This window comes from Armigeres subalbatus, chromosome 2 (genome assembly GCF_024139115.2).
Source record: "Armigeres subalbatus isolate Guangzhou_Male chromosome 2, GZ_Asu_2, whole genome shotgun sequence".
NCBI lineage: Eukaryota > Metazoa > Arthropoda > Insecta > Diptera > Culicidae > Armigeres > Armigeres subalbatus.
In genome coordinates, this window is record NC_085140.1 from 224318718 (window position 1) to 224331435 (window position 12718).

Sequence of the window (12718 nt, forward strand, 5' to 3'; positions counted from 1 at the left end):
ATATCCCCATGAGCTGAAAGCAAATACAGTAGTAGTATAACCTGAATTATTGAAAACCACACGCGTTTTTCAGTCTTTCCCACATCTCGAAATCTCCCCGGTTAATGTCCGCACCGTGAATAGTTCCGCGCTTTTTTGGGGACCTCGCTGTAACACAAACCGAAAAGTTTGGTGTCTTGGCTAAATTCAAGAAATGAGTATGCTAAACAATGCTAAATTGTGTAATTTGTGTTTTTATATTCCTGTGATTGCAATATACGACCCTAAACTAATATGAAGATGCAGGTAATTAAGCTTACGAACGTGGTTTTATATTGGCTACACATTGAACTTTCGAAAAATAACCATGGATAGCTAATCTCCAGCCCCATTCTCCCAGTTATTCGTACAATTTCGGAAGTTTGTCATGATTTACCAACTACGAATCGTACGGGCATCTTGCTCGTGCTTTTGTCTTTTGTGTTTAATGATAAAATACGTGTCTTTTAGAGGATTAAGATTAGGTTTTATTGAAAGATATTTTAGTTACTAGATAAAGATTGTCGCTGTCGTCGCTGTCCGGAACATCTTTTGCTGGCGAGGATAGGGGAGCTAAATGTCAAAGAAGGAAAATCCATACGATTTGACAGGTATGTACCACACATGTTTCGGACAGCAGAACAAAGGGAACCGAAGCGACAATCTTTATCTAGTAACTAAAATATCTTTTGTTTTATTTGATAGCTCAAAGCAAAACTACCTAAACAAATTTTAAAATAGGGATTGGAACCATTTTTGCAGGAAATTTGGTTGGAACGAGGGGCTAATATATAACGATTAACGATATTATAATGCTGTAATGGTGCTAAAGTCCCCATACGGTACTGATTAAATTCTTTGTAACACAATCTCTTCCACACATAATTTTAATTTTCACGGAAAGAGCTATCCGAAAAACCTTTCCCGGAGACTTGAACTTTTCGAAAGATTTCCCTTCCACCAATAAATCGTCGGAACTAACTACAATTATTCTTTAGTGCAATGTAACCACACACAGTAGCCTGGTTTTTACGTCATGTTATGGGAACAAACATTTCAAAAAACGTTTGTTTGATCGCATAAACTGTCGTATGCATATTTTGACCACTTCAATCAAAGGAAAAATAATTTATTCCCCGCGGCCTTAAAACAACTACTATTATTGTCCATTTAGTCATTTTAGTTCATGTACTTTGTTGATTGATATGATAATTCGGGTAAAATTAATAAAAATGCGTTTTCCCAACATCGATAGTGCTGGTTGTTACGTCAACTATGAAATCATGGGCAGACCAGCTGTTATTCCTACTCTCTTTATTCCCTTATTTGTTTCGTTTGCTAGTGTCCGATTCTCGAAATAGCTCTTTATAATAAATAAGTAATAATAATATAAAAATAATAATAAGTAATCAACTTGAAAGGACTCAAAACCAAAAAAAATGAATCGAGAAGAAATCAAGTTTTGAAATTAAAATGTGTCTACTTCTGCCTTACTATATGGATGGGCCAAAGTTTAATAACATGAAATAGTTAATTGAAGTGCAACTGGCTGAAAAACAAATCTTGCTGAGGAATTCTCGTTTTATTTGTTGTTTTCATCAGCTGTCAAATAGTTGGTGAAAATTAAATCAAACGAATATATATATTAAAACATAGATAGCTAAAAGCTAACAATATTTATGATAGGTTTCGTCCACTTAAAATAGTTTTTGGAATTATTCTGAAGATTCAATGAAAAATGGGACAAATTGAGGATTTGTTTGAATACGACGGGACAGTGTAATAAGGCGGAAAAATGGTACTGTCCCGTTAAATACGGTACGTATGGTCAGCCTAGCAATAGTCCTTGCAGGACATTTGCACATGAACCTTTTAGGGAAATCACGGCATCATCTGCAAGTTGTCTAAGCGTACATGGTCCTTTCAAACAATTGTCAATATCTTTATCATACACCCAAAACAATTGTGTGTGACATTCTTTGTATTAAGCGTTTTGTATTAAATCTCTCATGCAAACCGATCAGAGAATGTCATACTTGTTATGTCAGGTCTTTGCATTATGTCGGTTTATTTGGTTTCGATCAATATATCTAAACGAAGCTCGTTGGCTCCTCCTAGAACAAGTACACAGCAATATAATATTGACCCACACAATCTTCCCGATTCCATTTAGCTTGATGACGGAAATGGACACAAATTTCCATGGTGCTAATTCCACTTATGTCACTCGTTGCTATCCTTGTTACCCTTCCACTTGAGATTATATGATGATACTCACATCAACATAGCATGAAACGTGGATTATAATAACTACGTCTCATCTTTCCTCAACTGTTGTATAGTCCAGATGATTAGCGCGTCAGTCGAGATGCGTGAAGTGTGGAGGGTCCAGGTTCAACACCCGTCTTTGGCCGAATTTTTTGTAAGGTAGCTGAGGTTATCGAAGTATACAAAGCACTTTTATACACCCCCCAATAAAGTAGCAACAAGAAACTCATGTGTTTGCACTCTGTGGGTGACTTGGTTATCGAATTAAAAAGCTTTGGAAGTGAACATTCCCGTGAAGTCACTTGAAGGGTTGAACAAAAATGAAAGTTGCCAACATAATAACAAGAGCATCATTCAGAATCAGTGTAAAAAGATCCTCTTTGCGCAACTTTATAATCAGAAACATTGATTTTAGTAAAATCAAAATAGATTACACTGGGGATGCTTTTTACGCAGGTCGTTTTTTGCGGCTTTTTTCACGAGGATTTTGGGATTTAAGCGGATTTCAGAATTTGCGCAACTTTTCATACGAAAAGTCGTTTTTTCGCATTTTTTTATTAATGCAGATTTTGGTACTTACGCGATACGTGTTCCTCACGCAAAAACCGACTCCAGTGTATTTTGTTTTGTTCGTTACTGTTTTTGCTGATTTATTTTTAAGCATTTGAATGATAGCCTCAAACAAAAAAAAATCATGAATTAAAAAAAGAACTGAACCACAGAAATAAATTTGCTTATTTGATTCAAACTAGCCAAGGAAGAAGGTTTCTTGAATAAAATATTCATAAAATCGCATTGTCTTAATAAAAAATATCTTAATCTATTTGCAGCCAATTTTATCTTGATGGCCACCGGATTAGTGTCAATTTGTCTAGGAGTCATGTCGCATATATGCAATCCATATATGTTCATATTCAAATGGGTAAGTAAGTGATACGTATGTTTTTTCACTTTTGTTGCAATACAAAATACAGAAGGAAATGATTTTTTACGCTTTATACTTTAACGCAAGCCTTCCTTAGTCTAGTGGTAAGATGTGTGCCTATAAATCAAGACCATGCTGATATGGCTTAGTTCCATTACCGGTTCAGCTTATGCAATTTTTGGATTGAAAATGTTCTTGACCTTCTTGGCCATGTGTGTGTGTTTTTCATAGACTTTCGATTTACCAGATGTTTCTAGTGTGGAAGTCGGGCCAGAGAAAAAACAAGAAATAATCTCTGTGGAATATACCATAGCCTTACATGATACTACCTGTTCTCTTGCAAACCCTTACATTCTTCATTAAGAATCAGACAAACAGACGTAAAACAAAAAAAAAATCAACCATCTAAGTAACTCCATTTAATTCCACCAATTATTTTCGATATCTTTGCAGATAAAAAACAAGAAATAATCTCTTTGGAATATACCAATATTTCGTCCACAACTGTGTGGTCGTCTTCAGTGTCTCGTACTTGACTCGAATTGAAGAAAACAATCGCAACTTATAATATTTATACTACGCTAGGTACCTAATCTAATCTCATTACCTTATTGCTTAGGTAGAAATTCGAAGAGCCTCCTCTTGGGACTATTTTTCAGTATTACTTTACAGACAAACAGACGTAACACCAAAAAAACCAACCGTCTAAGATGAGTTAAGTAACTCCATTTAATTCCACCAATTATGTTCGATATCTTTGCAGATACGTATTACGACCACAACTGTGTGGTCGTCTTCAGTGTCTCGTACTTGACTCGACTTGAAGAAAACAATCGCAACTATTTGTACTACCCAAGGTACCTAATCTAATCTGTTTGTACCTGTCGGTATATTTCCAAACTCTCAGCTACATCGAGTTTCCATGGGGAAGAGACATTTCTTAAGATTTTAATCACAGAGAACAGACATGGATGCTCGAACAAAATTTCGTTAAAAACGCGTGAAAAAATTTAAATCGCACCTTAGCGCCGCCAACGCAGGCTGCCCGACATAAAAACTCAATTCCACTAAGTGATGGCGTTGGCATACACGTCATAAACAATGTAGTACTGCCTCCTAGGAGCGAGCCTAGGAGCAATTCGGAATGAACACTAGCGCTAAAAAGTAAAACAAGGCAAATTTTAACCATATTTATCAGCACACTAGCACCGCGCAACGAGGGCATAACGACATACTTTAAAATGACCAGTACAAACTTTTACACAAGCACGCGAATGAAGATGAACGTCTGTTCTCTGTGTATATATGTAGACGAAGAAACAAAAGGAATAAGTTTTGGCTGTTACGCCCTTTGTATATGTTGGTCTAGATATATCCATTTTATACAATTTCGAGAGAACAACAAAAATTGTTTTTGTACAAATTGACACCGAATCTTTCGATTAGATAAATTGTTTTTGAAAAAAAACTCAAAACCCTGGGGCACTTCCAGTGTGAAAACTGTAAGCAGTACTCCAGAATAGGACATCGACAGTCAAATTTGAACAAGATTTCCAGTATGTTGAGCATGCGTTCGAGCAATATTGCAAAAATTCGATGCAATGTTATGCTAGCATTGATAGATGGTGTTCCAATACACGTACAAAGGCATATACAGCAACGACTACTAGTTGTGATTCTACGGAAACTGCAATCATGTTCATCTAGAGAACTCTTTTGAGCAAAAGAGCGGTAGCACATTTGAAGTAAATATCCTAATCCCAGTATGGAAGTTGATTAAAATAAATTTTATGCTATCGTTCTGTGAAAATCAAAGGTAGTAAACATAATACTAATAATAGTTGCAGCCTTTATCCCAAATTTCACGTTTCAGCGATTGGTCATTGCCGAGAACCATAGATTCCTCCATACTAAAGAAATAGATTTTACTTTAATTGTAGTGGCAGCATCTCTTAAAAATAACGCCTTTGACGACGTCCTATTGCTCTTAAAAATACGTGCACATACCGTTTTGGCTCAAATCCCGAACATGACTCATATTCCGAACACTAGCGTTTTAGCACCCTAAAACTAATGAGGTTCCAACGACCGTTTAAACGTGACTATTCGGAATATGAGTCATGTTCAAAATTTGAGTCAAAACGGTATGTAGTTTCTCAAACAAATGAAACAAAATTCATTCATTCATGAGCAAATTTTTCGTTTTTTTGCCAGAATACGTTTTTTTTGGACGAGGATTCAGAATATATAAAAATCCCATTTTGGCCAAAAATGTTACTTATGTACTTTCTCAAACAAACTCATTTGTCTGTGATTAATTCATGAGGGAAGCAGATTGTGCTTCTAGCATCTCTTTTTGCACCGTGGCTCTAGCTGGGTTCGCTAGTTCGCTGGTCTTGCCTCCGTTTTCTTCGCAACTCCTTCAGTATCTGCGTAACTACCCTGCTGACAGCATTCCACGTTTCTGCATCCCTGCACATTTCTTCGATAATGTTCTCTGCGTTTAGGGTAGGCATCTCTCTCCGCACGGTCTCAAATCACGTCGAGGATAGCATGAAGAAGCTGCATGACCAAAGCGACCTTTCCAGGAATATATCGATCCAAGTATCTCGGTAAAGATCCACAACACTCATTTATTTTAAAACATAAAATTTAACATGCAATTGACATATTATTATTAAGAGCCAGTTCGCGAGAAGCGCGACCCCCTCTTGTATCGATATTCTCCGATTTGGATGATGAAATTTTCAGGGTTTGTTCATATATGTAAGAAAAGACATTTTGCAGAATTTTCAGATTTTTTCTATTGAGGGAAGTGGGCTAAAACGGCCCTTCAAAAATTATTGTTCAAAATCGTTAAACCAAAAAATGCAATAACTTTTGGCAATGAGTGACCGATTTTGATTAAAATTTTTGTTTTTTTCTACTCAATTAGTACTTTATACCAAGTGGTTAATAGGGTTATAAAGTTGTTTACTTTAGGGAGAAAAATTGACTTTTTCGATCCAAAAAATGGTCGTTTTTCCAAAGGGAAATATTTTTCACCAACAGATCTAGGATAAAAAACTAAACCCGTAAAGGCAATTAAAGAACTACAAGAGCTTTCATCCCATATATAATGTAGAAAGCGCCAACTCAAGAATTTCTAAGTAGAAATCGCAATTTTCTGCAAAAGCATCTATTAATTCTTAAGAAAGTTCGCACAAATTTTGACCCTACCATTAAGTTGATGTGTTTTTCGATCTGGGGAAAAACTGTCCAAACTTTTTGTCTAAGTTGAAATTAAAAAATCAGAATTTTCATTAGGGAGTGTAAGGGTAAAATAGTCGCTTTTAAAATAAATGTAAAAAATAGCACTCATTTTTTATGTGAGTTTTAACTAGAGAAAATACATAAGTTTTAAAAAAACTGTTTCTTCTTCCTTTCAATTCATCTATATTTTCGTCTCAATAGATAATGGTATATCCTTCAACTGATCTATATTAGATAGCAATCTATTTGCAGAACATCATTTTGAACAGAAGTAAAAATAGGACCAAAAATAAGTGCCTTCAAAACATTTAAAGCATCGTCTTTCGCAAACTGAAACAAAAATGAACGGATTCGACGAAAGTGCTTGTTGATAATATTTTCTTTGAATGGGTACCAGTACTGATGTTAAGCTTTTACAGCCATGCGAAAAAAACAATTATTCTAACGGCAAATGAACAATTTCGTAACGTTTTAAACATGAGCTTGTTGGTGGAGCTGCTTCTCAGGATTATATTTTCTTTTGTACCCATCGTACTTGCATCAGGTTACCATGGAGGCTTGTTTTTGTAAGCTTGTAACGATTGTGTGGTATTCGCCTATAACTCTCTTTCATCCTCCATCATTATCAATTTAAACCAAATTCTGCAAGTTTATTGTGCAAAACGTCAAACCGTGTACCATTCATATATTTTGAATTACTAACTTTCAAACTGCTAGCTAATATTACAGAGATACAATCTAAATAAAATGTTTGACTGAATGGACTATACCAGTTCTAATCGGGTGTATATATTTTCATGAGTTGGACAATTTTATCTCATAGGTAATGGAATACCCTCGATTCTATGTTTACACAACTGTGTAAAAAACACTCCAAAGTTTAACAAAGTTTCATTCATTTTGCACAATACGGGAGAAACCTTTTTTTTCTACAACGAGCTGATTTTTTACAAGGAGAGCGAAACAAGGTAATGTGTATACTATTGAATAGGATAGAGTATCAATTGTCTGACGATTTGAAAACACACCCCTCATGAAAATACTTCAAATTTTAGGATACACGTTTCTACACTCATAGATAAAGTAAGGTACAGTGGGGCAAGTGGGTAAAGGAAATCGTATATTTCATGTTCATCAAGTCATAAAAGTTGAATATAATATTGAAATTGATCATATTTATGACATAACGAGTCATCTATCCAATCTTTATATGCCTGCGAACAAGATCTTTGAAAAATACTTTTAGGACACAAAATATTTGGAATACAAAAAAAATCGGTTTCAATTTTTCACTTACCTCACATGTGGGGTAAGTGAAAAAATGATTTTAAAAGAAGATTTTTCAATATAAGAACACATTTTCTGTTCATTTATTTCATGCAAATGATAATTATACTGAATAGAACATAACTGTGATCTGTTGTGATGCTTTTTGACACTCCATGAAAGTTAATGGGCACTAGAATGCCTCCATTAAATAATTTTTATGTTTTTATGTTTTCTTTACTTGAATTTTTTGAAATCTAACATCTCACCTCCATTTTTGTTTAACACTACTTTCTATTTCAGGTTTATAGTAAGATAATGAACCTTGGCGATAATGCAGAGAAATTATCATTGAAATATTCATCAAACCTGGAATCATGTTGTGATTCATTAACAATCCACTTATGATTTCAGTAGAAGAGTCTACATTAACAAATTTATAAATTTTATAAATTTCAACTAAATAAATCATAATTGTTGATATAGTAGTGATTCTTGTATTTAAGCTATATAAATAACATTTTTTCACGAATTATTTATCAAACATAAATTATTTAAAACACTGACACGCTTGGCACTTTGGGTTCCTGATTTAGTATTATCACGTATCACTTAATAACCGAAAGCCTTCGAATGAGTTCGAATTGGTATCATTTGTTTATATACGCTTAATAGAAATTATTTGTGTTTGAAAAAATAGAGAAATGCATTCAGTGTCGGAAAATTTTCACTTGCCCCATCCATGGTAAAAAACAGGCAAATCAATAAAATATTTTTTTTAAATTTTTGATGTTCATATCAATATTTTTGTGGCTGGAATTCAAAACTATAAAGAAAACCAACTTATCAATGCACTAATTGAATGTGTTATGGAAACCAACATAAAAAAATATTTGTGTTTATTGACACGCAAAACAACTTGTCCAAAAGATAAACTTGAAAGGTTAATAAACTTTTACTCTCGCATGTTGAAATGGTTCATTATTTTATGTTTCACTTATTCAACGCATTGATTTGAATGGCTTTGTATGATTGTGAAGTGGAATTGAAAAATTCTGTGCTTCATCAGTGACATACTTGCGTTTTTTTCACTTACCCCATTTACCCACTTGCCCCACTGTACCTTATGTAAATTGTAGATCGCTTAATCAATTAATTAAAAGATTACCAAGCAAAACTGTTTTATTCTCAGCTTAATTTACACCACCTGAAAGTGCTTGAGTACCTCAACAAAACTGTGTAGTTGATTGTAAAAAGGATGCCTTAAACATCAGCCTTTTTCTCTTGAAATCTTTGCTAGCCTTATATGAACATATTTCCAACCAACCATAAGGTGTGGTTTGGTAAGAAGTAGTACTTGGGTAGTAACAGCTTGCAATACTTTTTGAGAAATCTATCTATTGCTTTTTTCACCGAGGAATAGACTACCGTGTTGAAGTAACAACAATGTAACAAACAAAGTACCAAAACAAATGTTCTTCCGAATTGATGGAAACTAGCATTGGATTTTGCTTTACGTCGTTCTTGAACCATGCATCGTTCTTGCAATTAAGACGTCGCCATGGAGGAACTGGTGGGAATATAATTTGGTGGAACAATAATTTTGAACGGGAGTTTAAGACGGCGCAAAGTTTACAATACCTGCGCCGGAATATTATAGAGATGACATGACTAGTTGACTAGTTCACGTTATTTTTTGAGATTGAGAAATTGTGAAGGATTTAATTGTTGACAGATAGAAAACCATAAAAACACTAAGCTTGGAAGAATTTCGAAGCTAACTAGCAAAATCACTTCGTTCATTTTTGTTTCAGTTTGCAAAAGACGTGCTAATGTTTAAGGCACTTATTTTGGTCCTATTTTACTTCTGTTGAAAATTGTTCTGCAAATAGTTTGCTATCGAATATAGACCAGCGAAGGATATACGTATCTATTGAGACGAAAAATATAGATGAATTGAAAGGAGAAGAAACAGTTTTTTTTTTAAACTTACGTATTTTCTGCTAGAACTCACATAAAAAAATGATGTATTTTTTGACATTTATTTTTAAAGGACTATTTTACCCTACACTCCCCTAATAGGAAATTCTGATTTTGAATTTCAACTGAGACAAAAAAGTTTGGACAGTTTTCACCAGATCGGAAAACATCAACATAAGTAGGGTCGAACTTTCTTAAGAATAAACAGTGTTGCAGAAAATTGCGATTTTCTAAGAAATTCTTGAGTTGGCGCTTCTGAATTATATATGAGATGAAAGCTCTTTAGTTCCTTAATTGCCTTACGGGTTTAGTTTTTTATCCTAGATCTGTTGGTGAAAAATATTTCCTTTGGAAAAACGAACATTTTTTATCGAAAAAGTCAATTTTCTCCTAAAGTAAACAACTTTATAACCCTATTAACCACTTGGTATAAAGTACTAATTGAGTAGAAAAAACGTGCAAAATTTAAACAAAATCGGTCACTCATTGCCGAAGTTATTGCATTTTTTTGGTTTTGGCGATTTTTGAACAATAATTTTTGAAGGGCTGTTTTACCCCACTTCCCCTTAATGAAAAAATCTGAAAATTTGCAAAATGCCTTCTCTTACATATATGAACAAACCCTGAAAATTTAATATTATTAAAAATATTAAAATATTATATATATTAAAATATTATTGTCTTTATAACAAAGGTTTTAGCTCCTAGGCCGTCACGCTCTGCAGTCCGTTGCTGGTGAGGAACATAAACTTGAGCACGGCGCTCCCCTGACCGTTATTAAAAAAAACTCCATCAAAACTAATACCTGGAGCTGAATTCTGGGGCTATACTCCATCTCTAGACGAAGTTTGAAAAAAAAAATCGTAGGGTCCGTTTAGGAGTTACGCCCTTTTTAAGCCGTAACTGATGTATATTGAAGAAATGCAAAAGATACTGTTTCAACACGATTTACACTTTCTCAGTTTTGCCCCCATCTTATTTTTTGGTTTATTTAGGGGTTTTAGGAACATGTTGCATGGATTTTGGTCGTAAATTGAAGCCACACGATCAAAAATACGACCGAAACAAAATCGTGTAAAAACAGAATTCTCGTTAAATACATATATCTCAAATTCCGCAGTGTCGTCAGGGATAAAAAATCTTTACAAAAGGGTTTACTATGACGATAAGTAAAATGAGATTTATCTAAGAACATTCAAAAATTAAGATTAGCTTCATCTTGGTCTGCATTCAATTCTAGTCAACTTAGTATATATATATCTGTATATATATATGTAGACGAAGAATCAGAAGGAATAAATTTTGGCTGTTACGCCCTTTTCAAATGTTGGTCTAGATTTGTCCAATCTGATATCTCACTCAAACAGGCAGGGGAAGCCTTCGGCTACCTGTTGGTATTTTTGGTTTGCGGGGGAGTGCCATCAGATTGGACAAATCGACGTTTGATTGACAATATTAAATGCGCACATGTCCTTTTTCACAATAAACTTCTTCTTGCAAGAGTTGAGTTTTATACAACTTCAACAAACTTTCTCAAATCCGCATTATTTTACAAAAATGTGCGCAGTATCGCAGCACCCGACTCCAAAAATCCATAAATCTGCCCAGTTCGTTTTCACGGTGTCTCTATGGGGAAATATCATTTTTTTCAGTACCTCTGAATAAGGGTATGCGATAAGACTTTTTTTTCTAACGAAACGAAACAAAATTTAAAATGTCTGTGTTGATTCGAAACGAAACGAAACGAAATATATATTTACTTTCGAGACTTCGAAACGATACGAAATCAACGTCCATTTAATTCGAAATTTTTCGAAACGAAACGAAATTTTAAATTTTTTTCCGCGGAATTTTTATTGAATTGATTTTACATTATGTACGCAATTCTGATTTCATTTTCTCAAAGTCAAATAACTGCTTTGCGAGCAATTGAATTATAGTAACAGAAGAAGCAGTCTGTGATGCCGTGTTCCCGTTTACCATTGGCGATAAAGTAGTAGCATTTGTGCCGCTTTCAAAGGAATTCATCGTGGAGTGGGTGCTCCCGAATCTGATCAATTTTATATAAGTTCAGCTTTATATCAGTAAGTATGTATATAAAAATATAGGATTTGTGGGATTTTTTTGTAATTTAAATTCTATTTAACCTTATTTAACCATATTAACCTTATTTTCCATTTAAGACTTATGTGATTATGCTGAAGCATACTTCATATTCATTTATCAGCGTGGTTTTATGGTATTGAGCTTAATCAAAACCAGAATATTAGAATATAGTTTGCGCAGATAGAGAACTGTTAATAGCATACATTTGCTCGCTAGACGAATCCTCTGCTCATTTTTAAAATGCACACAGATATATGCATAAAATATAAAAAGATATGTGTATTGCATTTCAAAAATGTGATCGGAAAGTTTCTACGGCAGCAGTTGCCAGGTATGAAGAAATATTTTTTCATTTTTCATACAAAAAGGTGTACTGTGGCCGTGCGGTTAGCGACGTCAATCGTCTAGACGCATGGGCTATGGAGTATGGGCTCGATTCCCGCCCCGGTAAGAAGAAAACTTTTCGTGATCGAAAAATTCTCCATCGGTCCACTGGGTGTTATATCGGCAACAACATTTCAAAAGGGCGAAACTGCTTTTGTAAACAAGAGCTTCTCACGTCTCTTGTGGGCTTATTTGTGCTCACCCACGCAATTCAGCACCATTAAATGAAAGAAGAGGATTCGATGCTTCCATCAGTGGTGTTGGATTGCGTGGGTGGGCTCAAATTAACCCACCAGCGACATGAGAAGCTTTTGTTTACAAAAGCAATTACGCCCTTTTGAAATGTTGGTGCCGATATGTCCTGTCCGTTGTCTAGGTGTTTAAGTGTTCAGTCTGTACGACCTGTCTTTTTCCTTCCAAATTCAACATTTTTATAAGAGGCTCGGAAACACTTCAATTGAGTAAGAAAATAGTATAAGCCGGTTACGCCCTTACAGTCAATTTAGGATTAGGAGAGGA

At 34.6% G+C, this 12718-nt stretch overlaps 1 protein-coding gene across 5 annotated transcripts in view; it reads left to right on the forward strand.

Annotated features, from left to right (window-relative positions):
• Positions 1-12718, forward strand: part of LOC134211763 (scavenger receptor class B member 1) — a 305460-nt gene that overhangs the window by 49257 nt on the left and 243485 nt on the right. For all 5 annotated transcript variants that reach the window (XM_062688980.1, XM_062688976.1, XM_062688979.1 and 2 more), the window contains exon 2: positions 3117-3208. In XM_062688980.1, coding sequence (XP_062544964.1) covers positions 3117-3208 — 92 coding nt within the window. The remainder of the gene's footprint in view (positions 1-3116; positions 3209-12718) is intronic.